Source organism: Ictidomys tridecemlineatus, chromosome 4, assembly GCF_052094955.1.
Source record: "Ictidomys tridecemlineatus isolate mIctTri1 chromosome 4, mIctTri1.hap1, whole genome shotgun sequence".
Taxonomy (NCBI): Eukaryota; Metazoa; Chordata; class Mammalia; order Rodentia; family Sciuridae; genus Ictidomys; species Ictidomys tridecemlineatus.
The window spans coordinates 61,782,171-61,807,206 of NC_135480.1; the positions used below are offsets into that span (position 1 = coordinate 61,782,171).

General features: G+C 52.3%; 2 protein-coding genes across 2 annotated transcripts in view; both read left to right on the forward strand.

Annotated features, from left to right (window-relative positions):
• The window catches only part of Arhgef17 (Rho guanine nucleotide exchange factor 17), a 58,409-nt gene that overhangs the window by 14,759 nt on the left and 18,614 nt on the right, over window positions 1–25,036 (forward strand). Inside the window, exon 2 of the mRNA XM_005323172.5 lies at window positions 23,389–23,466. Within this exon, the coding sequence (XP_005323229.1) occupies window positions 23,389–23,466 (78 nt within the window). The remainder of the gene's footprint in view (window positions 1–23,388; window positions 23,467–25,036) is intronic.
• Window positions 15,608–19,646, forward strand: LOC144377132 (uncharacterized). Its single transcript, XM_078046660.1, has 2 exons — window positions 15,608–19,107; window positions 19,247–19,646. Exons 1-2 carry the CDS (start codon window positions 18,921–18,923, stop codon window positions 19,552–19,554), a joined length of 495 nt encoding a protein of 164 aa, XP_077902786.1. The 5' UTR covers window positions 15,608–18,920; the 3' UTR covers window positions 19,555–19,646.

The following is a 25,036-nucleotide window of genomic DNA, read 5'->3' on the forward strand; positions in this document are numbered from 1 at the left end:
GATGTGGTTCTGGAACACACAGGCTCCCAGGAGCTGGGGATGGAGGGACTAGTAGGCTGGACAGCAGGCAGCCTTGCTAACAGCATGCACAGTGGGTCCTGAGGTCCCTTGTGTTTGTTCAGTAGACACCCAAGGTCAGTGCTGGGCTGTGGCCCTGTTGCCCTGCAGGAATTCCTGGAGAAAAGCAGGATGGAGGCCATCCAGAAAGGAGCAACTCAGATTTGGGGTCTGATCCGAGCCTCAGTTTCCTCATCAGATGCCTAAGAAACTGCTATGTCTTCACTGTCCCCTCCCTCCTCTGCTCTCCTGCCCCAACCAGCCACTTCCAGGCTTCTCCCCAAGGCCAGCGGGGGCGTTGCCTGGGGCGGGTGAGGAATTTCCGAGGGAATGGCTAAATTCAGACCCAGCTAAAAATAGTTTAGGCCTGGCCTCAAAGCTGGAGGAGGACGAGGAGGAAGAGGAGGAGAAGGGGGAAGGTGGCCTGGCTAATTCCCTTTCGCCCCGCCTCATCACCTGGGCAAGGGCCACCTCTATCCTCTTGGACTCCTGCTTCTTTCTTCTCACACCAGGCCTTTCTCTTGGTGCGAGCTCCTTGCTTTCTTTCTTCTTTCCTCCCCTCCTCTGTGCCTTGTCCTACTCTTGCCCCTGAATCTTGTGCCCTCGTCTGTCTCTTCTGGTCCTCTGTCTCCCTGCCTCCTCCACAGAGCAAGACTGCGGGCCCTGGCCAGGGATAGCCCTTCCAGAGAGGCCCCTATTTAGGACTGTGTCCCTTTGGCCTCCCAGCCCAGGTGTCAAAAACCACCTCAGCCCCAGGACATAAAGCTAGTGCAGCTCTGCTTTGCTCAGTGGGAAACACACTTTAAAGGCTCTGGGGGTACAGAGGTGTGGGTAGGGGCCTCAGGTCGCTCTGAGACCCAGTGCTTAATTCTGGTCAGGAGGCCCCACCCATGCCAAGCCCTCCTGTTCCTGGCACACAGTGGGGCTTCAATACACCTTTATTTAAAAATAATGTTGGGGAAACAGGAGAAGAGCCGCAATTGCCCTGGAGCTGCTGGGAGCTCCCCTGCCACCCATATCCAGCCCTGTTGGCTCTGCCCTGGGGACCAGGCAGGTGGAAACTAGCCCATGGGCAAAGGGTCCTGTCCTGAGTTAGTAAGGATTAGAGGCAGGATGGGAGCAGACACTGAGCCCAGAGAGGGTGAGGTTCCTGGCCCAGGTCTTGGAGTCCAAGGAAAGAGGTGTATTTGAAGTCTGTCTGGCCTCCCTCCAAGACAGCAAGAGTAGATTTTGTCTAATGCAGAGGGATCAGGGAGGAAACTGGTGAAGAACCTTCAAAGGTGAGGCCCACAGTACCTGACTGTGGGCTCTGGCCAAGGGGTGGATTGTCACATCAGTATAAAGCCTTCCTGAGGGCCAGGAGCAGGTCTGAGCACTTAACTGCCATTAACTCATTCAACCCTCACAACAACCCGAGGGAGGTCCTGTCATCCCTGCATCGCAGGTGAGGAGCTCAGTGCTGTGAAGTAGTAGCATGCAGGTTCAGTTAGCTAAGTGAGTGGTGGAGCCAGAGTTCTGCCCTGAACAGTCTGGCTCCAGAGTCCATGAGCATTACTCAGGCTCCTGGCCCTCAGGACTACCTAGAGTGGTGGCACAGGAGGAGACACGAGGATTCCAGTGGATTCACAGGCTATGGTCCAGGCCCTAAGAACTAACACATAGATTGGAACTAGCACATAGTAGTTGCTCAGGAAATAATTGTTGAATGGCTGCACTACATTGCAGGGCCCTTGGAGAGTGAGAGGTGACAGGCTGGGAGAAAGAATGAGTGTTTCCTGCTTTGGGGGGCCCAGGAACAGTTCTCTTGGTGCTGGAGAGCAGCTTTAGTGGTGCTGGGCTCCCTGCTGGCGGAGACATCTCTCCACCAGAGGTTAGGAAGGTGCTGAAATGGGCCAAAGTGTTGGTGGGGGGTGCAGTCCTGGCAGTGCTGGTGCTGGCGCAGTCCTGTCTGCAGTATCTGGAAAGCAGATCTCTTGGGCCATGGCCGGCGTGACTCAAATGGAGACAAAAAAACCTTCCATATTTGGACAAAGAGCCCAGAGAGGCCCAGACCCACAGCCATCCCAGGCTGGCTCTCCCACCCCCAGCCTCCTTCCCTATCTCCCTCTGGGCCCCTAGCCCTGAGCCCTGTCCCACAAGTTTAACTCTTGGGCCCCAGATAGCACTGTAGCCCCATCCTCTCAGTCATCAGGCCACTTTCTATGTGGCCAGCCTGGACTGTGGATGCTGGGGAAGGCAGTGTTGAGCCCTGTGCTTGGGGTTGGAGGTGCAGAGAAGAGCCCCAGCCATCTGCAGGCTGAAGAGCACACCGTGGGGCAAGTCGGCAGGACCCCGACCCCCCTCCATATGGGTAAAGCTGAGGTGCCCAACATATAAGGGTGCATATGTGCATACTCTCCCCCCACCCTTGTTTAGTTCCCAGGAGATTTCTGTACCTACAAAAACATCTGTGCAGGTGCTACAAGTGAGGAGCCAGCCTTCAGCCCTTCATACCTTCCTTGGAGCAGGCTTTGGTGGCAGCAAAGTTGGAGTAGATGGGGACCACCAGATATCAACTGAACTAGTGTAAATAGGCACCATCCATCTGGGAGATGTGAACAGAGTGGTTTGTCCTTGTGCTAGAAACCTCTTGTTCCTGGGGCTGGGGATGTGGCTCAAGCGGTAGCGTGCTAGCCTGGCATTCGATCCTCAGCACCACATACCAACAAAGATGTTGTATCCACCGAGAACTAAGAAATAATCAAAAAATTCTCTCTCTCTCTCTCTCTCTCTCTCTCTCTCTCTCTCTCTCTCTCTCTCTCTCTCTCTCCCTCTCTCTCTCTAAAAAAAAAAAAAAAGAAAGAAACCTCTTGTTCCTGACAAGGGGCTGGGCTGGGCAGCTGACACCAGACCACAGAGAGGGTTTCAACCCATCCCTTCCTGGCAGCAGGACCTCATCCCATGGGAAACCCCCCAATTTGAGGACAGGGTGCTTGTCATTAGCGGATTGAGTGCTGGCTGCACAGACGCTTTCCTAATTGGTCCTGGGCAGTTACCTCTGGGATGAGCTTTAGGAGTGGGTCTGGGGAACCCAGGGGAACCTCTGACATTTGGTGTCGTTGCAGCCCATTGGTTCCTGGAGATGTAGGGTTAGTAGGTGTTTAAAGATGAACAAGAAGTGGGGGGGCTTCTGCCCCAGGGAACCCATCTGAGAACCAGGGTCACAGGAGGCCATGGAGGATAAGGGCAGGAGACCAACTTGGGGCAGCGGCTGGACTCTTAAAGGACCAGTGGGGTCTTGACAGCCTAGAGGAAGCTGGCACTTCTGATCAGAGAAGGCTGTGGAGGCCTGTGGTGGAGAAGCCCTGGTGCATACTGGGTGCTGTGAGAGCTCCCGGTTCTGGAGAGTTGTAGGCCCCAGGGAGTCTTGAAGGCAAGGCCTGAATATCTGGACTTGATCCTGGGACAGTAATTTTAAAAGCTTTCAAAAATAATGGAACCCTTTCTTTAGTGGAATCTTGACAGAACAGGAAGATTGGCCAGCCTCATTGTTCTGTGAGAGTCGGGGTGTGTCTGTCAACCATGTCCCCAACCATGTCTCCCCAACGTACTCCCATGGAATCACCCAGGACTCAGAAAATGCCTGTTGAGGGCCGAGCAAAGCCCCAGGGGAGGTGTACAGAGCAGGCAGGCCTACCCTTCAGGGTCTCTGCAGGCTCAGAAGTGTGGCCAGCCAGGCACCCAGGGCTGGGAGAACTCTGAGGGGCCAAGTCTCCAGAGGAGCTAGAGTAATGGAGCACCCCCTGTTCTTGAGGTTCCTTGAATAGGCGATACCCCTACCCAGGGCCTCTGGAGCTGCCCTGGGCTCTCCTGACCAGGAGTTCAACTGTTGGGCAATGGAAGACCCTCTGACCATGATTGCCACTTGGAAAGCGAAGGCCCTCCAAGGAGGTAGGATTCTGCAGCCAACCATGCTCCCAGAACACACACCCTGTCTTAGACCCAGTGACAGGTGGTAGCACACTGTCTAGAAGCCCAGGAATCCTGGCTCCTCTATGGTAAGGTGATTTAGTTTAGAATCGGAAGGATTTCCCCAGAGTTGGGAGTGAAGGAAGAATGGGAACAAGCATTTGCAGGTGGAAGCCTAAGTCCTGAGGCAGGCAGGACCACCCTTTGTCAGCCTCAGGAACGTCTTCCTGGCCTGCTGTAAAGTCTGGGCCCCACTTCTTTAAAAGTAGAATGAAAGCTGTTTCCCAGAATAAAAATACTGGCCGTCTAGGGGCGTAATGGAGTGGGCAGGCTGATCTACCGAGGCCTGAACATGATGCAGCCGGAGCAGGTTACAAGTGGGGAAATGTGACTCCCTCCCGTAGGTCAGCAAGGTGAGGTCACTGTGAGAGGAGTCAGCCTAAGTGCTTGGACTTGATCCTGTACTCAGCTGGGTCAGAACTGACTGGAGCCAGATGGCTTAGGTTCAAATCTTGTCCTTCCTCTTCACTGTGTGACCGTGAGCACTTAGAACCCCATGGCTCAGTGTATACACCTATAAAATGGGGATAATGACAGCAGCACCTATGATAGGGTTGCTCTGAGGATTTAATGTGATAATGTCTGTGGCAGCTGGGCTGGACCATAAGCCACTGGGGATCAGTAGGAAGTCATAAACCAAGTTGGAAGGGGAAGGTGAGTGGTGATTTAGCCTGGCTGTGGAAGGGCCAGGGGATGAGGGCGGGGTTAGACAGAGTCACTGACAGTGGCCCAGGAGAGTCATCTTTGGTAGTGGCATGACCTAAGGGAGTTCCTGAAATTTCCTCCAAGGCCACATAGGAAAGGAGCTGAGCAGCTATGCAGTGATCTCCACTGGCAGACATCCTCACCCCACTGTAAAGTTGTCTTTTTGGGATGTGAGTACCAGGGTTGGGACTCAGGGTGTGGGTACCAGGGTTGAGACTCTGAGCCACACCCCCAGCCCTATTTTGTATTTTTAAATTTAGAGACAGAGTCTCACTGAGTTGCTTAGGGCCTCACCATTGCTGAGGCTGACTTTGAACTAATGATCATCCTGTCTCAACCTTCCGAGATGCTGGAATTACAGGCGTTCGCCACCACGCCCGGCTTGTAAAGTTGCTTTTATGAACTCTGGATCAGCCTATCTGTGCTCCTTGTTGTACAGATGAGGACCCAGAGAAGGGCAAGGTCACCCAATAAATTCTGACCTCAGGGCCTTCATCTAGCCTGGGAACTCACTCTAAGCTCTGGCCAGCCGGTCCTAAGGGGGCTTAGTTTAAGCTGGGCCCAGGAGTTTGGCCTGAAGAAAGAAATGGACAGTTTTCTGCAGAAGGGGCCAGAACCAGGCCTCTCTCTGCTTGCAAAGTGGGCCAGGAAGGCTTCTTGGAGACACATCCCGGGTGAGACTGGAACTGTCCAAGAGGAGACCAGTGAGAAAATGGAAGGGAGATGGCAAAGACAAAGGCATGGTTCTCAGTCCCAGAGCAGTACCTCATTTGTTTTTTTTTGTTTTTTGTTTTTTGTTTTTTTTGCAGTACTAGGGCTTGAACCCAGTGTTTGGCACAGGCTAGGCAAGCACTCTACCACTGAGCTACATCCCCAGCAGCGCTCCATTCTTCCATGTGACCTGCATTCAGCAGGTACTGCCCTCAGACCTGGTCCTATGTGTAGGCTGGGAACACAGAACAATACCATGGACAGCAGGGGGTGAGCAGGGATAAGGCAGAGATGCCCTGATGTGAGGGGAGCTCAGGGGTCCCCATGCAGGTGGGAGAACAACAATGAGGGGTGCAAAGGCTGCTCACGACTGAGACAAGATTGGGTGGGAAGCAGGGACCAGATTGTTTTAAACATTCAATCTGGGTATCAATATTTTGAATAGGTAACATATTCCTGTGATGCAGAAGAATCAAAAAGGGTAAAAAGTCTCCTTCTCACCCAGCTGCTTGTTATGGCCTGTATCCCTGCCAGGATGCAAGGTTTCTAGGTTTCTAGTGAATCCTGTCTAAAATACTAGCAAGTACATTGCCTGTCCCCTACCTTATGCACAGGTGACAGCACATTGTGTACTCTGCCCTTGCTCTTTACACTTAATAATCACATGCAGATCTCGCCTCCTCAGTATTTTGAGGGATCCATGTTCTTTTTTGGAATACATGATGTACCACCGTGTCATTACCAGCTGTATGGGGAACCACATAGAAAGGAAATCTGGGTTATTTGCAGTCTCTTGCTGTTGCGACAGTGCTGCAGTGAACAAATGTTTCACGCATCTGTCACTTTCTACCAGGGTCACTTCTTAGGAGTGGAATTGATGAGACATGGGATGTATATACTTTGCATTTTGGTGCAAGAGAGGTTTCCCCACAACCTCACAGTTCAGACCTTTGGATATTCAGATCCTAGTCTGAGAAGTAAGAAAGGATATCTCAGTGCATTTTAATTTGCATTTATCTCATGCTGAGTAATCTCGTCCTTTCCTGTGCCCTTTTCTGTGCACGATTCTGATCTTCTATTTTTTTTTTTTTTTTTTGGTTGTTGGCTTTTTGTTTCATCTTTTTCTAGGAGCCCTTTAAATCTTAAGGACATTAATTCTTTGTCCAGGTTATGAACCACACATGTTTTCCTGATTTGTCACTTGACTTTTTGACTTTGTTTATGGTATGTTTTTGCAATGTAGGTTTTGTTTTTATGTGATCTGATTTATCAAGCTGTTATTTTATGACTCCTGGGTTTGGAGTCATGATTAGAAAGCCTTTCCCCTGCCTAAGGCCATAAAGCAATGCTCCCGTATTTTTCCTCTGGTATTTTATGTTGTTTTACATTTAAATCTTGCATCTATTTGAAATTTATCCTGGGTTGTAGTGTGAATTATGGCTCCAACTCTTGTTTTTTTTTTTTTTTGTTGTTGTTTGTTTTCCCAAATGGCTGGTGTTTTAAGCAGAGGAGCACCTTGGTCACAACTGTAGTATCTTTCTGACATGGGTGTGAAGGTCAGCAGAAGGGAGTGAGGCTATGGCTTCTGAGGGTTAGTGGCAGAGAATAAGAAGGAGCTGGAGTGGTGTCAGAAGAACTTGTTGGCATTTGGAGATGGGGGCCCAGGCTGGTGGTACAGGGTCCCCCAAACTCTTCGTTTGCGTAATTTTGGGCAAGTCCCATCTCCTCTCTGGACCTTTGGTATCATAGTTAGAAGGGGCTCTGGACATCACTCTGATCCCAGGGCTGACTGTGAAGAAGGAACTGTCCCAGAGTTGGGGGCACTGAAGATGGCTGTGGATCTAGCCATGTGGATCAGGCTTGACCAAAGTAAATGGAGAGTTAACTGCTGAATTCACTATGTTCGTGGAGTGGGGGCAGGAAGGTGAAGTGGGGCAGGTGCCTTTAAAATACCCACTGCAGCTTGGCTCAGCAGGTGTGTGGAGCAGGCCCTCTGCCAGCACCCTGGATCCAGGAGTGCTAGAGGTTACGGAGAGTGGGTACATCATCTGCCATCTCAGGACTGTGGACCTAGCCAGCCATTGCCATTCTGGAGTATACGTAAGCAGGCACCCTTGTCCTCTCCTTGGGGATGCCAGAGAGGACACACCACTCCCCAGAATCTAGTTATGGCAATGCCCTGGATTTGCCTGACTTCAGGTGAGTCCTTATCCCATGGGTTCCCTATCCAGCCTTAGCTGCCTCCCAGTCAGTTAGCTACTAGAAAGGGAGATCTTGAGGTCCATGCCTCTTCCCCATTTACAGATGGGAAATCTGAGGCCATGGAGGGCCCTGGACCCCTACCCTGCCTTGCTCTTTGGCTTTCCTGGGCCTCTGGACCTTCCTTTCTGCCCCCAGTATGGCCTGTACCAACTCCCCACCCCCACTCCTAGGCCCCAGTGGTCAAATTCCAGGACTGCCATTGCCATGGCAACAGCCAGCTCACTGGGCCCCTCCTCTGGGGTTCTCTACCAGGCCTGTTGTCCAGGAGAGGAGGCTGAGAGTGCCTCCCACCCCTGGGGGACTGGAGAGTTGGGGGTGGGGTGGGGAGTAGGGCAGACCCAGCCGGTTTCTCATTTGTTTTCCAAAGGAGAAAATGGAAAGTACTGTCAGCAAAGGTTACTCTGTTATCTTGGAGAGTGGGAGGGAAGGAGAGTGGGAGGAAGGAGAGTAGGAGGGAAGGAGAGTGGGAGGGAGGGAGGTGGTCACCTGGGCTCCAGACTAGAGCCACCCCAAAAGCCACTCCCATCTCTCATCTGGTGAATCATCCCATAGGATAGTCTGAGACCAAAGTATTTCAGAATGGGAGGTGGAGGAAGATCCTGTGCAAGGTCATTGTCATCCAATGCTAAGGCCTCCTAGAGACAGGGGGTCCAGCCCAGCTTGGGCTTCTCCCAAGCAGACTTCCCAGAGTGGAAAGAGCTCCCACGGGACCATTGAAGGAGGTGAGCTTTTCAACTCTGGGGTATACAAGCAAGGGTTGCCGGCCAAGCCAGTCCTTGGAGAGGATTTTTTTTTTTTTTTTTGAATTTTTAATGTTTTATTGTTTAGTTCTTGGCGGACACAACATCTTTGTTGGTATGTGGTGCTGAGGATCGAACCCGGGCCGCACGCATGTCAGGCGAGCGCGCTACCGCTTGAGCCACATCCCCAGCCCCCTTGGAGAGGATTGATCTAGGCAACCCCTGAGAGAGTCTGCTTCTAAGAGAATCTTAGACTCTTGTAACAGCTGAGGCAGTGGCATACACCTGTAATGCAGCGATCCCGGAGGCTGAGACAGGGAAATAACAAGTTTGAGGTGAGCTATTTAGTGAGACCCAAAATAAAAAAGGATATGGGACTTAGCTCAGTGGTCAAGTGTCCCTGTGCTCAATCCCTAGTACCACAAAGAAAGAATCTTACTACTAACATAACACAATCCTGTTTGTAGCAGCCAGTATTTATTTCACACTTCTTGTGTTCCAGGCACTGTGCTAAGTAAGCCCGAAACATTCCCTACTTTATAGGTGAGGAGACTGAGGCACAGATGTGGACTTCCTGGAGACCTGCCAGCCATCAATGGAAAGTGGCCTCTGGCTTTATATTCCTTATTCCAGATTCCCTGTTCATTGTTAAATGTTCTGGTGTATTTTCTTCCAGACTTTCTGGGGGTTGGGGGAGTGTTTTTAAGTGACACTCAGTGCAATAAGCATGCTTCTTGGATCTGTCATTGGATGTTACACCTAAACCCTTCCCCATGGCATTTTGAAGATTCCTGTAAGTGTCATGACTTGCTGGCCCTCCCCATGGTTGGATGTTGGAAGAGGCCAAAGGCAGACTCCCTATGATGGCAGCCTGGTAGCCTGGACACTCAGGGTTGCTCCTGAGTGGAAGCCCCCCTCCTGGCACTGTGGATAGATGTGGCCATCCTAATCCCTATTCCACCTGAGGCTTCCTGGGGGCAGGAATTCTTTCTGCTTGACCTTGAGCAAGGTACTTACCTTCTCTGCCTCTTTACCCTCCTCACAGAGCAGGGTAATGATAGGACCCACCCAGGAGCTTATTTTGAGGTTAAAATAAACACCTGTAAAGCGCTTAGTAAGCAGGCTGAGGAATCCCTCAATAGATGCAGCTACTATTTTTAGGCTTCTGCTCTCTTTCTGTCCTCAGGCTTAGCTAGGTTAAGTGATTTACCCCACAGTCCCTGCCAGTCAGTGGCAGGGCTGGGATTCCACTGCTCACTCCTGAGAACCTGAGCAAGTTATGACTCATCACTGAGCCTTGGTTTCTCCCCAGAGTTGCTGGGGGTCTCATGGGATTATGTCCTGAAAGTGTTGTGAATTTTAAGATGCTGGGTGACTGGGCCACTTATTGTCAAAAATCACAACAGCAAAACTACAGGGACTCTGAGGTTTCAGGGCTGCAGCTCCAGCAGCTCAGAAAAGGAGGGGCTGTCAAGCTGTCAGGTGCCTTGCTGGAGGTGGTGGGCGGCCTTGGGAGGGTGAAACCTTGGTTTTGAGCTGACCTTGAACTGTGAATTATGTTGTCTACGGTGCGTGCAAGTGTACACTCACATGTGCACTCACACTCAAGAGTGACTGTCCAGGAACTAGGGCTGGTCACCAGTTATGGATAAAGTACAATAAGGCCTTGAAGCCCCAGCTCCCACTGATCAGCCAGAGGCAGAGACCACTTCTGCAAGTGTAGCCCAGGCTCAGTGACAGCAGGCTGGGTGGAGACATCTTTGAGCAGGGCCTGGTCACTGGCCCTGAGCATTGAGACTACCCCAGGCTGGTCTAATATGATAGAAGGGGACTTTTCTGGGCTCTGGGTTGGATTAGGGTCATCGGTCCAGGGCTAGAATCACTGACTGAAGGATAGAACTTATTCCTTTCCAGGTGTGTCCCCTGGGTCCTGGAACAGGATTGTTGTAGGGAAGGTGAGGCCACAGTGCATCCCAACTGGTTGGACTCCCTTGGATAAGCTGTAGTGGAGCCCCAGAGGCCCATTTCTGGCTCAGCTGACTGCCTGCTGCCCTGGGGTCATGAGACACTTTCCTCTCTGGGTCTCTGTGCCCATGTGCCTGTGGGAAGGAATGGCCCCTTCTCTGCCTCTCCATTAGGGGAGGGTTGAACGTGGACATGGTAGACTTGCTGGGCACTTTGATTCTACTGGCACTTGCTTTCATTCATCCACAAATTCACTGTGTGCTGAGCACCTTCTAAGGCTGGGCTCTGTTCTAGGCCCCTTCCTTTTAGAACTCACAGACTTCATCATGTGTCCCCCTGTGCTCCAAGCAGCCTGCTGAGTGCAAGGCTGACACACTGTGGGTCTGAAGTATGTCAGAAAGAATGTTGATTAGGGAGCTGTCCCAGGGTATCTGGCTGCTACCCTGGTCTGTGGTGGGGACAGTCACTGAGGTTAAGGTAGGGAGGGCAGAGGGTTCAAGAGGCTTCCTAGAAGAGGCAGAGCATCAAAGTCAGATGGGATTCAGATGGGGCCAGGAGCAAGGAGGCAGCCTAGGCAGGGGAATAGCCTGCAAAGGTGCCAGGGTGGGGATGAGCCTGGCGTTGGGCAGTAAAGAGACCAGCCTGACTGTGTAGGGGCTGGGAGCAGGGAGAAGCAGGCTGGTGGAAGCTCACTCCACCTGAAGCTTCCCTGGGCGTTAGGTGGCTTGAGGGGAAGAATTCTGGCCTGTGCAAAGTGGGAATGATGGCCTCTTTTGGCTTCAGTCTCCGAGAGCCCCCCCAGGATTTATCAACAACTCAGGCAGGCCCTGTGCCCCAGCTCGGCTCCCTGGGGCTCTGGCCAGAGGCTGGCCTGGCCTTTCCCAGGGTGCCTGGCTCAGGGCCCAGTGAGTCATCTTCCGCCCCAGAGGCAGGACACCCCATTTCACCCAACAATGCACACAAATGAAGCTCCCCCACCCTGTGTGCCTGGGTCTGAGGGAGGGAGGGAACAGGAGGGGCTGGAAACAGACCTTGAAACTTCCGTTCCCACGACCCCTCGTCAGCCTCCCTGCATGCTAGGCCTGAGTGAAGGCAAGAGAGAGGGCCTTATTTTCCAGAGCACCTACTGAACAGAAGGTGTTTTTCCCACTTTTCAGGAGAGGAAACTGAGTCTGAGGGAAGGATATTCTCAGCCAGAGGTGGTGGTGCCAGGCCCATACCATATGGATCCCGATTCCCTGTGTGGTGTTCTGTTGCTGAGCAAGGCTTAGACTTTTTAATGAAGTAATTTTTAGAGCTTGGAGGAGAGGGCTCCTGGAGGCCCTGTCACCTAGAGGTTCTGAACCAAGGAGAATATACAGGACAGACCAGTATGTGGGCAGAAATGTGGTGGGGGGGTGCATTTCCTGGGATCCCCTAAATTAGTGTTGCCAGATTTAGCAATTCCCACCCTAGGCTTCATTGGCTCCCCAAAGTTGTCCCTGTCTTCCCCCTACACACACACCCAGACTGACAAGGGAAGAACAATCTGGCCCCTCACACTAGACACAGAAGATCTGGATTTCTTTTTTTTTTTTTGCTTTGTTTTGCTTTTAAAGTGGGGGTGCAGCCCCAGCCTCTTGGGCTGAGAAGATGATTAAAATCAGAGATTACTAGCTCCTCAGATGTTTCTTACATCTGTTGGGGTCTAACCAAACCTCCCAACCCCCACCTCCTACTTCCTGCTATTATCTGTGAGGTTAGGAAACTTTTCCTTCTCAGCCTAGAAGGTCCAGCTGTAACTTCTTGAAATTAAGGAGGGCAGGGTGACAGAGAAGAAAGGAAGGGGGAAAACCCACATGAAAAAAGGACTGGAGTTAAATTCAAAACACATGCACCACAGCCCTGGCCACGCGGGCCTCTGCTGCCACCTGTCGGCATCTGGCAGAAGTGCAGTTCCTGAAGCCCCAGCTTCCTCACTTGCAGAAAGTTTGATCCTGCCCCGAAATCTGGGAAAGGTCAAACTGTGGGCTGGGGATGTGGCTCAAGCGGTAGCGCGCTCGCCTGGCATGCGTGCGGCCCGGGTTCTATCCTCAGCACCACATACCAACAAAGATGTTGTGTCCGCCGAGAACTAAAAAGAATAAATATTAAAAATTCTCTCTCTATCTCTCTCTCCTCTCTCACTCTCTCTTTAAAAAAAAAAAAAGGTCAAACTGTCAATGACCTTATCTACCTCCCTGGAGTCTGGTGGGGAATTTAGAACCCCCCTGAACCTTCCCTCCTCCCCCATTTGTTTACAGAAGGGAAAACAACCTTAGAGGGGACAGCAACTTAACTAGTCACAGAGCAAGGTGGTCAGTGGATATGTATTGTGCACCTATGTATGTTGATACCTGGTCTCTGCTTTTCTTGATCTTATACTTGGTTTGTGTGTGGAGGGGTGTGGAGGGGTAGACATTGAGACCCTCCTCCTGTTTTCTGTTTTCCAGCCATCCAGGGAAGAGAATACAACCCCCATTTCCAGATTTGAGGCTTGGCTTGACTCCTTATTTAGGTGCTCTGTGACGCTGGTGGAGTCACTTACTTTCTCTAATGCCAATTACTTGGGGTCAACTCTCAGTTTAAGTTGCTTCACTTCTAAATCAAACTTTGTTTCCTCATCTGTAAAATGGTAATGACAGAACACACTCAGAGGATTGGTGTGAGGACTCAGTGAAAGAATACTTGGAAAATAGCACCTCGCTAAACATTGACCAGCTATAGGAATTGACCAGCTATAGGAGTAAGTCAAGTCCCCAGCAAGGATATGGTGGGGAATTGACACTTCATACCTGGAGGCCCTTCTGGGCTGATAGGTGGGCCAGCCAGGTCTGGCTGCCTGAGCTGGGTCTGAGCTCTAGCAGAAAGGGTGAAAACTGCCCCCTCAGTCCTCCTTTCAGCCATCAGGGATGGTTTCTAAAAGAGGTGGTGATGCTTTCTAGTGCTGCTGATGCTGAGGTTCCAGCTAGACCCCTCTGGGCCAATAGATGTAATCTGGGTCTATGCAGAAATCACTTGCTGCACCATTTCTATTACCGGCACCTTAAAGATCTTAAGTTCATATCCCAGCTCTGCCACCTACTGTCTACACATGACTCTGGTGCCTCCTTTCTGAGCCTCAGTTCTCACTGGGAGACTGTCATGCACCTTGGTCAGGTAGTGCTGGGCTGGAATCCTCTCAAAGGCATCCTCCATCCTCACAAGTCTGCCACTTAAATCTGGTATTTGACTGGGACATTAACTGGGTTGTTGGCTGGAATTCCTACATGTGGCTTGGGCTTCCTCCCAACCTGGCTTAAAGAATGCACAAGCCAGATCAGGGAGGTAGATCACACAGCATTTTTGTGACCTAACTTGGGATGCCCCATAATGTCACTTCTGCTGTGCTCCATGGTCTAGGCAGCCACAAAGATCCATCTAGTCTCAGGGGAGGAAACCTAAATCTTATCACTGTATGGGAAGAGTGTCAACACCGCATTGTAAGAAGAGCTGGTAGGACAGACAATTTTGTGGTAGCTATCTGAAAAATATCACCTGCCACACCTAACTGGGCTAATTGTGAGGAAAAAATAAAAATGATATGAAATATTTAATCCATGCCTATCACATAGTAAGTGCTTGGTAAGTAAGCAATAGCTATTTTTGATCATTATTGAAGTGGCCCTTTTATACTTTGTACCTCTGCCATAGAACCACATGGACTGCTACCCTCAGACCACTGTGCAGCTACCTAATAACCACAGATAACCACTGACAGAGACATACACAGACATGTGGAGGTGTCACTCGTAGTCCCAAGTACATGCAGTGGTCCCATAGCAGGAAAGTCCTAAGGCACCTTAGGCCCTGAACCTCTGCTTCCCATTCTCAAAGCCAGAGTTGTGGGGTACACAGAGCAGCCAGTTCCCAGGGAGCCCTGTTGTGTGACCACTTCCATTCCAGCTGCCTGCGAGGCCTGGGAACTCTGTATAGTCTTCAGAGGTCTATCCTTTCAGAAGGGAGGGTCCGTAAGGAAGAGGACGTGATGAGGGGAGACCAGGGGAAGGAGGGAATATGGGAGGATAAGTTTCTCCAAGAACTGATTGATGGAGACTGAGGCCCCAACAAGTGAGGTGTTTTGCCCAAGGTCATACCCAGAGCCTGAGCTGTATAGACTCCAGAGACTGTTTTCTTTATCTCAATACAAAGAAGTCCCTCTTTGGGAATTTTCGTTTCATTGATGAGCCTGGGGACCCAAGGAGGCAGCAGCCGTCAGTGAAATGGATAGCCCATTAGGTTAGGAACATCCAGTACCAACTCCAAGCTTATGGACATAGATGGGGTCAGACAGCCTGTCTGGGCCATCAGCCAAGGCTGGGTTCCCAGGGAAGAGGATCCTCCTTGATGCTGGCATTGCCTGTGAACAGTATTTTGTTTACCTCTATAGCCTTCTTGAGTCAGAAGAGCCTGTATATGTCATTCTCTTGGAACAAAAGAGACTGGAGAATGGCTACCATCTTCTCAAGGTTAGGGAGGCTGAGATGCTCAGCTGAATGCCAGATGTCAGGGAGGTGGTGATGGGCTATCCCCCAGGGGAGTGGGCTTAAGAACCTGGTCCTGGAGGCAGTCAGCTGGGTCCTAACCTTTACCAGCTAGGTGACTTCTCTACACATCAGTTTCCTGATTTGTAAAATGGGAGCCTAACGATAACAGAGCCCTTGCTGTAGGGCTGCTATGGTGTTTAAGGAGCCAGGGCATACAAAGCAATAGCAAGTACATGGCCCCCTGAAGATTGTTCAGACACCATTGGTGATGGCAAGGGTTCTGAGATGAGAGCTCCTGCCATTTTCCAATTAGGGCAGTTCTGGGGTCTAATAACTCTCTTGACGAACACAAAAAGCTGGACAAATGAGAAAGGCTGGAGACCCCTCCCCACCCACAGACTTGCTTTCCAGAACTGCATGTCTCCTTCACAATCTGCCCTGTTTTGTCATTTTTTAAAATATTTCTTTAGGGGGCTGGAGTTGTTGCTCAGCGGTAGAGCCCTCACGTGCGACACCCTGGGTTCAATCCTCAGCACCACATAAAAATAAATAATATGAAGTTATTGTGTCCAACTTCAACTAAAAAATAAATATTTACAACTAAAGAAATATTTTTTTAAATATTTATTTTTTAGTTGTAGTTGGACACAATACCTTCATATTATTTATTTTATGTGGTGGGGAAGATCCAACCTAGGGCCTTGGGCGTGCTAGGTAAGCACTCCACCGCTGAGCTATGCCCCCAGCCCTCTCGACATTTCTTTTTCAATTCACGTCTTCCTACCTAGACTGTGATGTCCAGTGGGACACAGGTCTCTTTTCTTACCTTTAAATCCCCAGCATAGTGCTTGGCACCTAATAGGTGTTAAACAAATAGCTATTGAACTAATCAACACATGAATAAAATAAAAATTAAAGTAGCTGCTCATCCATTGAACCATGTGTCTATGCAGCCCTTCATGTGTTCGTCTGTCATTGATTCATCCATCTGCTCACCCATCCATGTAGTAGTATTTATTCATCTATCCTCATTCCATCCTTTCATCTGTTCAGCCATTACCGTCCATCTTGTGTCCAGCTTTTGTCATCATTGGTCCCCTGATTGGTCCAGCACTAGTACCTCAAGTGACCAGTGACCAGATGCAGGGTCTTGGCAGGGCTTAGAGTGGGCAGTGTCACTGGAGGCAGGTAAGCACAGCAGAATCCCTCGGAGATGGGGGAAGTTGTCAGCAGGTTAGGGGTGAGGTACATGGTTCCCCCAGGCTGGTGGAAGGGTGGTCCCACAGAGCTGGAGTGCCCAGCCTGTCTCTCCTAGAGTTGAGTGGTCTTAGGGAGCAAGGCCCTTTCCTCCTCTCTGTCTTTTGCCTTCCCTGCCTAAGGAGCATTGGAGGGAAGTGCTGGTGAGGAGGGGATGTCTGCTGTGGTGTGGGTATGGAGAGGAGGCCTGCAGGCCTTCACCACCCCTTTGTACACTTAGCATTGCTGTTCTGAGCCAGATCTATTCTATAAATTGCAGACACCCAAAAGGGAATCTGAAATCAGCATCCAGAGGAGCGCTCAGAGGGACAGCAGAACCATGCCTGCATGGGGTGCCCTCAGCCCTACCCTAACTGACCTCATACTGAAGGGCTCTGACAGCCTGTGCTGTTGTGGGGTTATCCCTGCAGACCCTGACTCAGCCACTGTGTGCTGCTGTTCCTTCATTTTTCTGCCCCACCAGCACCCCAGTTGCCAAGGCAACAGGCTTTGGATCTAATTAGCTATCCTTAACTAGGCAGCAGTGCAGCAGTGCCTCTGGCACCAAGTCCTGCCCCCTTCCTGGGCAGGGTTCTCCAGTGAACTCTGCTTCTGGCTTCCTCATGCCTCTGGATCTTTTGGCCTCAGGACCTTGTTCAAACCCTACCTCCTCCGATGAATGCTTTCCCCCAGGCAGAGATGCCCGCTATTAAGCCCTATGAGAGAAGCCCTAAGGTCGTCAGGAAGCTCCTGGAACCTAGAAAGCATGGAGTCATCCCTGCTGGAGTTAGTGAGGGAATGGATATGCCATTGTAAGAACCCCGAGCTACGCAGTCCTCCCAACCACTGAGAGGAAACTGAGGCCCAGGGTTGGAGAACTAAAGAGGGGTCAGAAGGAAGGAGGTATTCTGATTGGTCCAGCACTAGTACCCCAAGTGACCAAAATGTGGGTTAAGTATTCACAGTGGCCAGAGTGGGGTCCTCACGCCACCGGTGTATGTGCTCGTGTGGAGTTATCTGTGAGATCTGGTTGTTTGTCCTGGACATGGGGTAGTCATCCTCCTCTCCAGACCCATTCAGTCAACTGATCTGGCTAATCCAGACCCTCCCCACACACACACAGGCCTGGGAGGAGGAAGATGAGGAGCTGGTGCGCTGCCAGGCGTGACTGCAAGCCATAAAAGCAGGTGGGCTTACTGGATTTCTGGTTCCAAACTATCAGAAGGGGGCTTGGGGCCCTCCTAGAGGACCTTTGGTTCTGCCACTCAGGAGCAGAGGGTGCTTGGCAAGGGCCTCCTGCCACAGGATTGGCAGGCTCAGGATCTTATAAAAGGCTGGTAAAGCACAGATTGCTGGACCTTACCCCAGTGGTTCAGACTCATGGTGGGGGCAATGCGCATTTCTAGCACCTTCCCAGGAGATGCCAAAGCCCTTGGTCCAGGAGCTGCACTTTGAGACCGGTGCTGTAGAGAGGCCAGAAGTGGGTACTACAGAGCACACTTTCATTCCATCATTTGTTCACTCTACAAATTGAGTTGAATTATTCTGAGCCAGGCCTCTAGGGTGACCCAAGGAAGAATGAAATGCCCTTTCATTTGTGTAGCACAGGTTTCCTGACACCTCTTGGTAATAGGTTCTGACCCCCAGCACAGCCCCCTGCAGTTCCCACTCTTGTCTGTGCTATGTGAACTATCCTGGGATTGCCTGCTTGTAGGGGTGATGCTGGCTTTCATCTTGCTACTTTCCTGGAATTCTCTGTGCCTGTTTTCATTCTTGGCCTTTTGGGGGATTGCCTTTTTGGAGAGTTAAAATTTCAGTGTTGGATATTTTGGACTCTGAGAAGGCCTATACCACCTGGGCCTGTGGCTGGCCCTTTTAGAAGGTGAAGAATAATTGCCTTGGATTGACATGGAGTGTGGATCCGCCTGGTTGAAGGCTGAATGGGAGTGTCTCAGTGAAAAATGAAAATAAAAATAAAAAGATTTGGGGATGATAGAGTAACCCCTGGGTTCAATCTCTAGTACCACAAAAAAGCAAGCAAAACAGAAGTGGCTGTGGCATATTAAGAGTGGGCAGTGCTCTGCCACTGAGGTACTTGGGTGGTGAGGTCAGGATGTCCCCACTGCACATGAAACCCAGGGGAAAGCAGGCTTGGGAGAGGAGACACCTGGGAGATTGGTGAGTGTGGGAGCCCCCAGTGTACCAAGATGGAGAGAGGTGAAGTTAGCCAGGGCTGAGACACCACTGCAGGCTGCATCAGAAACCACTCCCAGTGGGGTATGGAAGCTGGCACAAAAATAGAGTTGTCCTGCTTGAGGGGGTCTGGGATTGGATCTGGCCTGAAGTTGGGATTTGAGAAAGCAGCCCTGATGATTGTGCTTGGAGATATCTGGGAGCACAGTCCAGTAGAGGGGTGAGGGATGTAAGTGCCAGAGTCCCTTACCAGTGGGAGTTCACTGGTGGAGAGTGAGGGGACTGGAATTCTTCAGAACTGTGCTAAGTACAGGGCAGAGACCAAATTGATGGGGTGGGGTAGGTACCACTACCCTTTCATGGTAATCCCCCTCTGTCACACTCAAGTGCTCCTCCCTTGGGCCTTTAACCAGTGTGGAGTTTCCAGGGATGTGTATGTGCTACACACAGGCCTGCCTGTCTCTGCCTGCCATGGGTGCCTATTTCTGTGCTGTCTGCCATGGTTGTGGAAACAGGGAAGCGAGTGCCACTGTGTGCAGGAATGGGTCAAACCCTGTGTATCGGGGTTCAGGTCGGTATGGCACCTGAACTGTATGTTGATGTGAGGGCACTGGTCTCTGACCCATCCTGCACAAGGACGACGCCCAGAGGGCAGCTTTCCTTGCATATCCGCTTGTTCCGTGAAGGTATGTGCGTGCGTGCGTGTGTGTGTGTGTGTGTGTGTGTGTGTGTGTGTGGTGTAAATCTGGGTTCCAAGAGTACCCGCACTGGGACCAGTATGGACGAAGAGTGCGTGTCGCCGCATATGCTCGCCTTTGTCCACAGGCGTGAGTGACTTGTGTTCTGTGGGGTACCGACCGCCTGCAAACGGTCAGTGCAGCGTGGGGGCTCGGCGGGTGCGAGGTGCCGACGCTCTGGGCGTGCTGTGGGAGAAGGGGCGGCGCGGAGAGGGCCTAGGAGGGAGGGGGGCCGAGGGCGGGGACCCCTCCCCCAGCGGCGCCGCAGGGGGCTCTCCGGCGCACTCCCTGCGCGGAGGAGGCCGCAGCGCCACCGCCGGCAGCGCCGCCGCGCTCACATTGACGCTGGAACTGACACCGGCACCGCCACCGCCACCGCCACCGCGGCGGGGCTGAACAGCCGAGGAGCGAGGGTAGAAGGGGGCCCAGCCTCCGCACCATCCCCCGCTCGCGCCGGCGCTCCCGCCCGGGCGGCGGGCCGGCCGCATGCTGCAGATGGTGAAGACCCTGGCCCAGTTCACCATCGCGCTGGAAGACATGCGCGACCTGGGCCCGGCCACCGCCTCCGGGGAGTCCGCCAGGGAGCCCGCGGGCAGCAGCGGTGCTGATGCCGAGGAGCCTGTGGAGGCCCAGGTACGGGGAGGGGGAGGGGCAGCCAGGAACCTGGGCCTCCGCGGAGGGGATTGGGGGAGTTATGTGCAGATATTGGCTCGCAGGGCCAGATCAGTCACCCACCCGTCTGGCCACTGGGTGTGGGGCCTATGATCTACAGTGAGGGCAAGGAGATGGAAGGTGAGGAGTCCTACTAGGTGGTGTGGTTGTTAGGGCGCTAAGGGCCAAGGCCTGATGGCACTCAGCTTGTGAAGTGGGTCAGCATGGAAGCAGATTTGTTGCCAGGGGTATCCTGGGTCCACAGGCTCAGGATTCGGAAGGTCTTACAGCCTCCTTTTCCTGAGCCATCTTCTGTTGATCCTCAACCCACCCCCAGGTATATGCATGTCTGGTGGGCAGCAGCTTTGCTTTCCCCTTGCCATCCTCTCCTGGCTGGACCTCAGAGATGCCATGTTGCAGTAGGAAAGGTGGTGTCCTCATTTCTGGCTCAGTGTGGGGGAAGGGGAGGCATCCAGGGCTGTTGCCATGTCTCCCCTGACCAGGTCCACTCTGGATCCAGTGGGGTCAGAGGTCCTGTCATCCGGGTGCTGTGCTGTGTCTCTCTTTCCACTGCCTCAGGTCTCTGGGTTGCAGGGCCTGGTCCTCAGCTGGGTGACTTTCCTGCATTTTTGGTCTCTGTGCGAGGGTATCTTGCCTTTATGGCTTCTCTCTGCATGAGTATCTAGCTGTCTTCATGCTGTGTACATCAGGGTGCCTTTGGGTTTTTATGGCCCCAGTCCCACTAGGAGGAGAGGCCCCTCTGTCTTCATGCTGTATCCCTTGTCCCCACCTCCCCTTTCCCCACTTCAGGGCCCCATATAATGAAGGTTCCACTGAGGGGTGAGGGGCTCTGGAGGGAAGCTGGGCTTGCAGGGCTGTCCCGCCCAGAACAGGTGGGCCTGCTGATCTGGTTGACAGCTGCCTTGTCTGTCTCCTGCTTCCCCGGTCTCCCCCCACCCCATGCACTCCACCCGTGTCTGAGCACGTGCAGAAGTGTGCTCCCTGCAGTGACAAGGAGCTGGCCTTGTTTTCGGTGCCTTTACCTGACAGCTGAGTGACAGCCTACTGTGTTTTGCATCAGGGAGAAAGCTAGGAACAGTGGCATTGCAGCGTCAGCCTCCCTGTGTTACCCCAGCCCTCCCGACTGTCAGGCCCAGAGCCAGCCCTGCCTCTCAGGAAGCCTCCCTGACTGTGACCCTCCCTGTGCCTGTTGGGCCAGGTCTGCCAGGAGGCGTGGGCAGGGGATGGTGGCTGAGGGGCCCAGAGCCCCGCCTGGCCATCCTGCTGTCAGGAAGCTCCCTGCTCAGTTTCACTGAGGTGGAATGAGAGTGAACAGTGAGGCCACATGCGTGGACACTGCCTGTCCTCATTGCTGTGTTCTCACAGTGCCAGGATGGAGGATTATTAGTAGTTCCATTTCATAGAAGAGAGTGTGGAAACAGGGCAATTAGGTGACCACAAGGTCACGAAGCCAGGAAGGGCAGCACTGGGAACCCTGTGGCCTGAAGCTGTGCCATTAGTGTAGGCGAGAACTTGGGGTTCTGGGGCCCTAAGAGTCAGCTTGAGGTGACTGAACAGACTCTGGTCTTGGCTGTGCCATTACTGGCGGTGTGACCTTGGGCAAGTCATGTCACCTCTCAGACTCATTGGTGCTGTGGAGGTGACAATACCTATGTCACCTGTATGAGGTTGGAACAAGAAACTGGGAGCAGGAGACAGGAGCAGACTTTTGGGCCTTTCCTTGGGAGGTCCCTCTGCCCCTGAAGCTGTGAACTCCATCCCAAGGTGGACCTTCTACTGGAAGCTGCCCTGAGTTTTTATTTTTTCATTTTTATTTTAAGACAGGGTCTGTATGTTTCCTGGGCTGGCCCCTGAACATACGATCCTCCTCCCTAGTAGCTGGGATTGCAGACTGCTCTGATTTTTTTTTTTTTTTAAGACCTCTGACGCATAAAAGATAGTTGGTCTGGTTGTACATGGGAGATCTGAGGCAGGGCCTGGTGAGGACATCAGGGCACAGGGCTGGCAAGATTGGGGCAAGTTAACCTCCTCCCTCCCTCAGGGGGTCCCTCAGACTCCACCACTAAGTTCCTAGCATGAGAGCTCACGTTCCTGGGTGTCTCATTGTAAAACACAGCCTCTGAGTCCCTATATCAGAAGGAGAGGACCTGAGGCGAGTTTGCCACAAGAGGTGAAGAGTGGGACAGGCAGGCCAAATGACCCAGAGCTCAGGTTCACCAGGCCAACAGGAACCCTGGGCAGAGCAGTGACCAGGGCAGCCCTGCTTCTTGAGTCATACCCTGAGGGGCCCCTAGGGTAGGGATAGAAGGATGCCACAGTCATGGACACCCACCCTGACATCACCACATGCAGAGTATCCACTTGAATCAGCCGGTCTCAAGGACCGGAGTCTCAGGCAAGGCCAAGCTGAGACTTGGTAGAAAAATGGAGTGGGGGACTAAATCAGAGATCAGGAGTCTTCCCCAGGACCATTCTAGGGACTCAGAGGGGTCAGGAAGGAATCCTAGAGTGAAGTCCTCACAAGCAAAGGGAAGGTGTTGAGGCTGGTGTCATCTGGAAAAGCTTCCTGGAGAAGTGGCTCAGGAGCCTAGGGACCGGTGGAGCAGGCAGCAGATAAGCTCAGTCACAGGGTGGGGGTGGGGCAACATTCCCAAGTGGCTTCTAGCAAAGCCTTCCCATAGGTCAGGGCTCATCCTGACAGGGGTGGGCACCCTGTCCCTCAGGGTATGGGTGCAGGGACTGAACAACCCCTTGGGGACTTTAATTCAGACCTTCAGGATAGAAGCATTTTCCCATTCTTAAAATTGGGAGAATAATGACATCTACTTCACAGGGTGATCAGGAGTATTAGGCAACATAAAATGCCCAGCCTAGTGTCTCAGAGGGCTCAGTAACCTCTTAAGAGAGTTGAGATCCAGCTTTGTCTGATAGTGACTGAACCCTGACACCACCCAGCTCTGTGACCTCTGGCACCAGCTTTACCTCTCTGTTCCACAGTGTCTTTACCTATAGCAGAGGGGTTGGGGGGTGTGTATCGGGGGGACTGAGTCAACTCCAGGAGAAGTTGTGAAGTCCAGCTAGGTGGGACATGTCCCCAGAGCAGTAAGCCAGAAAGTGGGGTTTTGGGAGTTGGCAGCTGGAGTGGGTGGGAGCCTAGAGGCATCTTTCTTGAAAATGTGAAAACTTATGGATTTTTTTTCTTTTTATATTTTTGTCCTTTTCAAGAGCCCATCAGGGAACCAAGAAGTAAATCAAAGGTCTCAAATATGCCCACAGCTGCAGTTGGAGGATGGGGTGGGGGTGGAGAGTGTCACCTAACTCTGGGAAGGGTTGCATTTGAAATTCCCACAGGACAAGCACCTGAGCGAAGGCCTGATAGAGTGGGATCCAAGATGCTTTGGAAAACAGCCTAGAGCCCCGCGAGGGTGGGCAGGCCTTGAAGACCAGGGAGAGGGTGTAGAGTATTCTCTGGGGCTACAGGTGAACCTGTGCGTGGTTGCAGGTGATGGGGTCTGAGGGGAACAAGGCACTGCTCACACTTTGCTCCTGTCCCCACAGGACATGCGGAAGCACGTGACTATGACCCTGCTGGACACAGAGCAGTCATATGTGGAGTCACTGCGCACCCTGATGCAGGTGAGATCCACAGTGCAGTCCCCGAGGGCAGCCTTCTGAGGCTGGGGGGCCTCGTACAGGTGGGAGCAAACTCATCCCAAGGACAAGGGGTCTAGGCCAGAGAGCTGTGACCCTGAGACACACCACCCTTCCATGGAGAGCTCTGGATGTGGCGGCCTCAGAGGAGGAGGAAGTCCCTTCCAGGGCAGAAGAGAATGGAGAGGGGTCAGACCAGGCCACCCCAGGGCAAGAGTCCCACCACACATTCCCCCAACAGCCCTGGACTTGAGCTTAGAGCCGTGTACCCCCACTGGTGTGCCCCCTCTGTTTTTGTAATTGATTGGGAAAATATTTGTTGAGTGGAATTAAATGTTGGGCACCTGCTGGCTCAGGCACTGCTCCAGGTTCAGGAGGCAGCAGAACAAGTGAGATGAGCCCTGCCTCAAAGCCCTGAGGGACAATACCTGAGTTTATGGGGCATTCTAAAAGCAGGGAGGACACCTGCCCCTTGTGGAGTCAGGGAAGAATCCCTGGAGGAGGGACAGACTTCTCAGTAGCAGGGACAGCATGTATAAAGTCATGTCCGAAAGGGCCCTGTGCCTTCAGAGGCCTTCGTGGTAGCACAGAACATCAGGGGTTGGTTCTATGGTGAGGCTGTGAAAGCCCACAGGAGCCACACTGTGGTGGCCTTGAACACCAGAGGAGGGTCTGGACTCCACCAGAGGCCCTAGAGAATCAGTGAAGGGCTTGAGCAGGCCAAGCTCCTGCCCTGAGTCATGCTTTCTGAAGTCTGTCTGACTGTCAGGGAGGTGAGTGGCAGGAGAGGATCAGGGCCACTGAGAGGCAGAGGCTGCAAGGAGGAGAGCTGGGGCCAAACACTTAGAAGGTCCACTGATCAGGCCAGAGATCGAGGGGGAGAGGAAGGGGAGCCCAGCATTGTGCCAGAGTTCCTGGCCTGGGAAAGGTAGGGCACGGGAGAGGGATGCATCTGGGGCGGGATGGTGAGTGGAGGTTTAGACGTGTGGAGTCTGGGGAGACCCAGAGCCTGGCTGCACGTGCTGAAGTGGGGCCTGCTGTCACATGAAGGATAAATTTGCTCAGGCCACCCAGGCAGATAGGAAGAGAAGGAGAAGGTGGAGCCCTGGAAATATCCGCAGTGTTTGTTCACTCATTCATTCTGTAAATCTTCAGCGAGCTCCTTCTTGCACCAAACACTGTGTTCTTCAGCCAGGAGTGGGAGGGGTGCAATTCAGCAATGAGCACAAGTGATATGGACCTGTGTTCTGGAGTTCATGGTCTATGGCAGAGACCAGCAGTCACCAGCCAGACAAATCACACATGATGAGATGTGGTGATACAAAAGTTTATGAGAGCACATACATATACAATGGATATTTCTTAGCCTGGAAAGGAAGAAACTTCTGACACAGGCTACAACACAGAGGTGCCTTGAGACATTATGCTAAGCGAGGTGAGCCAGTCACAAAAGGATAGATACTGTGTGATTCCACTTCTGTACCTGGAGTAGTCAGTTTCTTAGGGACAGAAAGTGGAATTGTGGTTTCCAGGGCCTAGGGAAGGAGGGAGTTTG

Bases quoted from the DNA above. Each gene is read 5' to 3' on its own strand.
- LOC144377132 (XM_078046660.1), top strand. From the start codon at position 18,921: ATGGTTGTGGAAACAGGGAAGCGAGTGCCACTGTGTGCAGGAATGGGT. The intron at 19,108-19,246 runs GTATGTGCGTGC...CTTTGTCCACAG, and splicing joins TATCCGCTTGTTCCGTGAAG to GCGTGAGTGACTTGTGTTCT.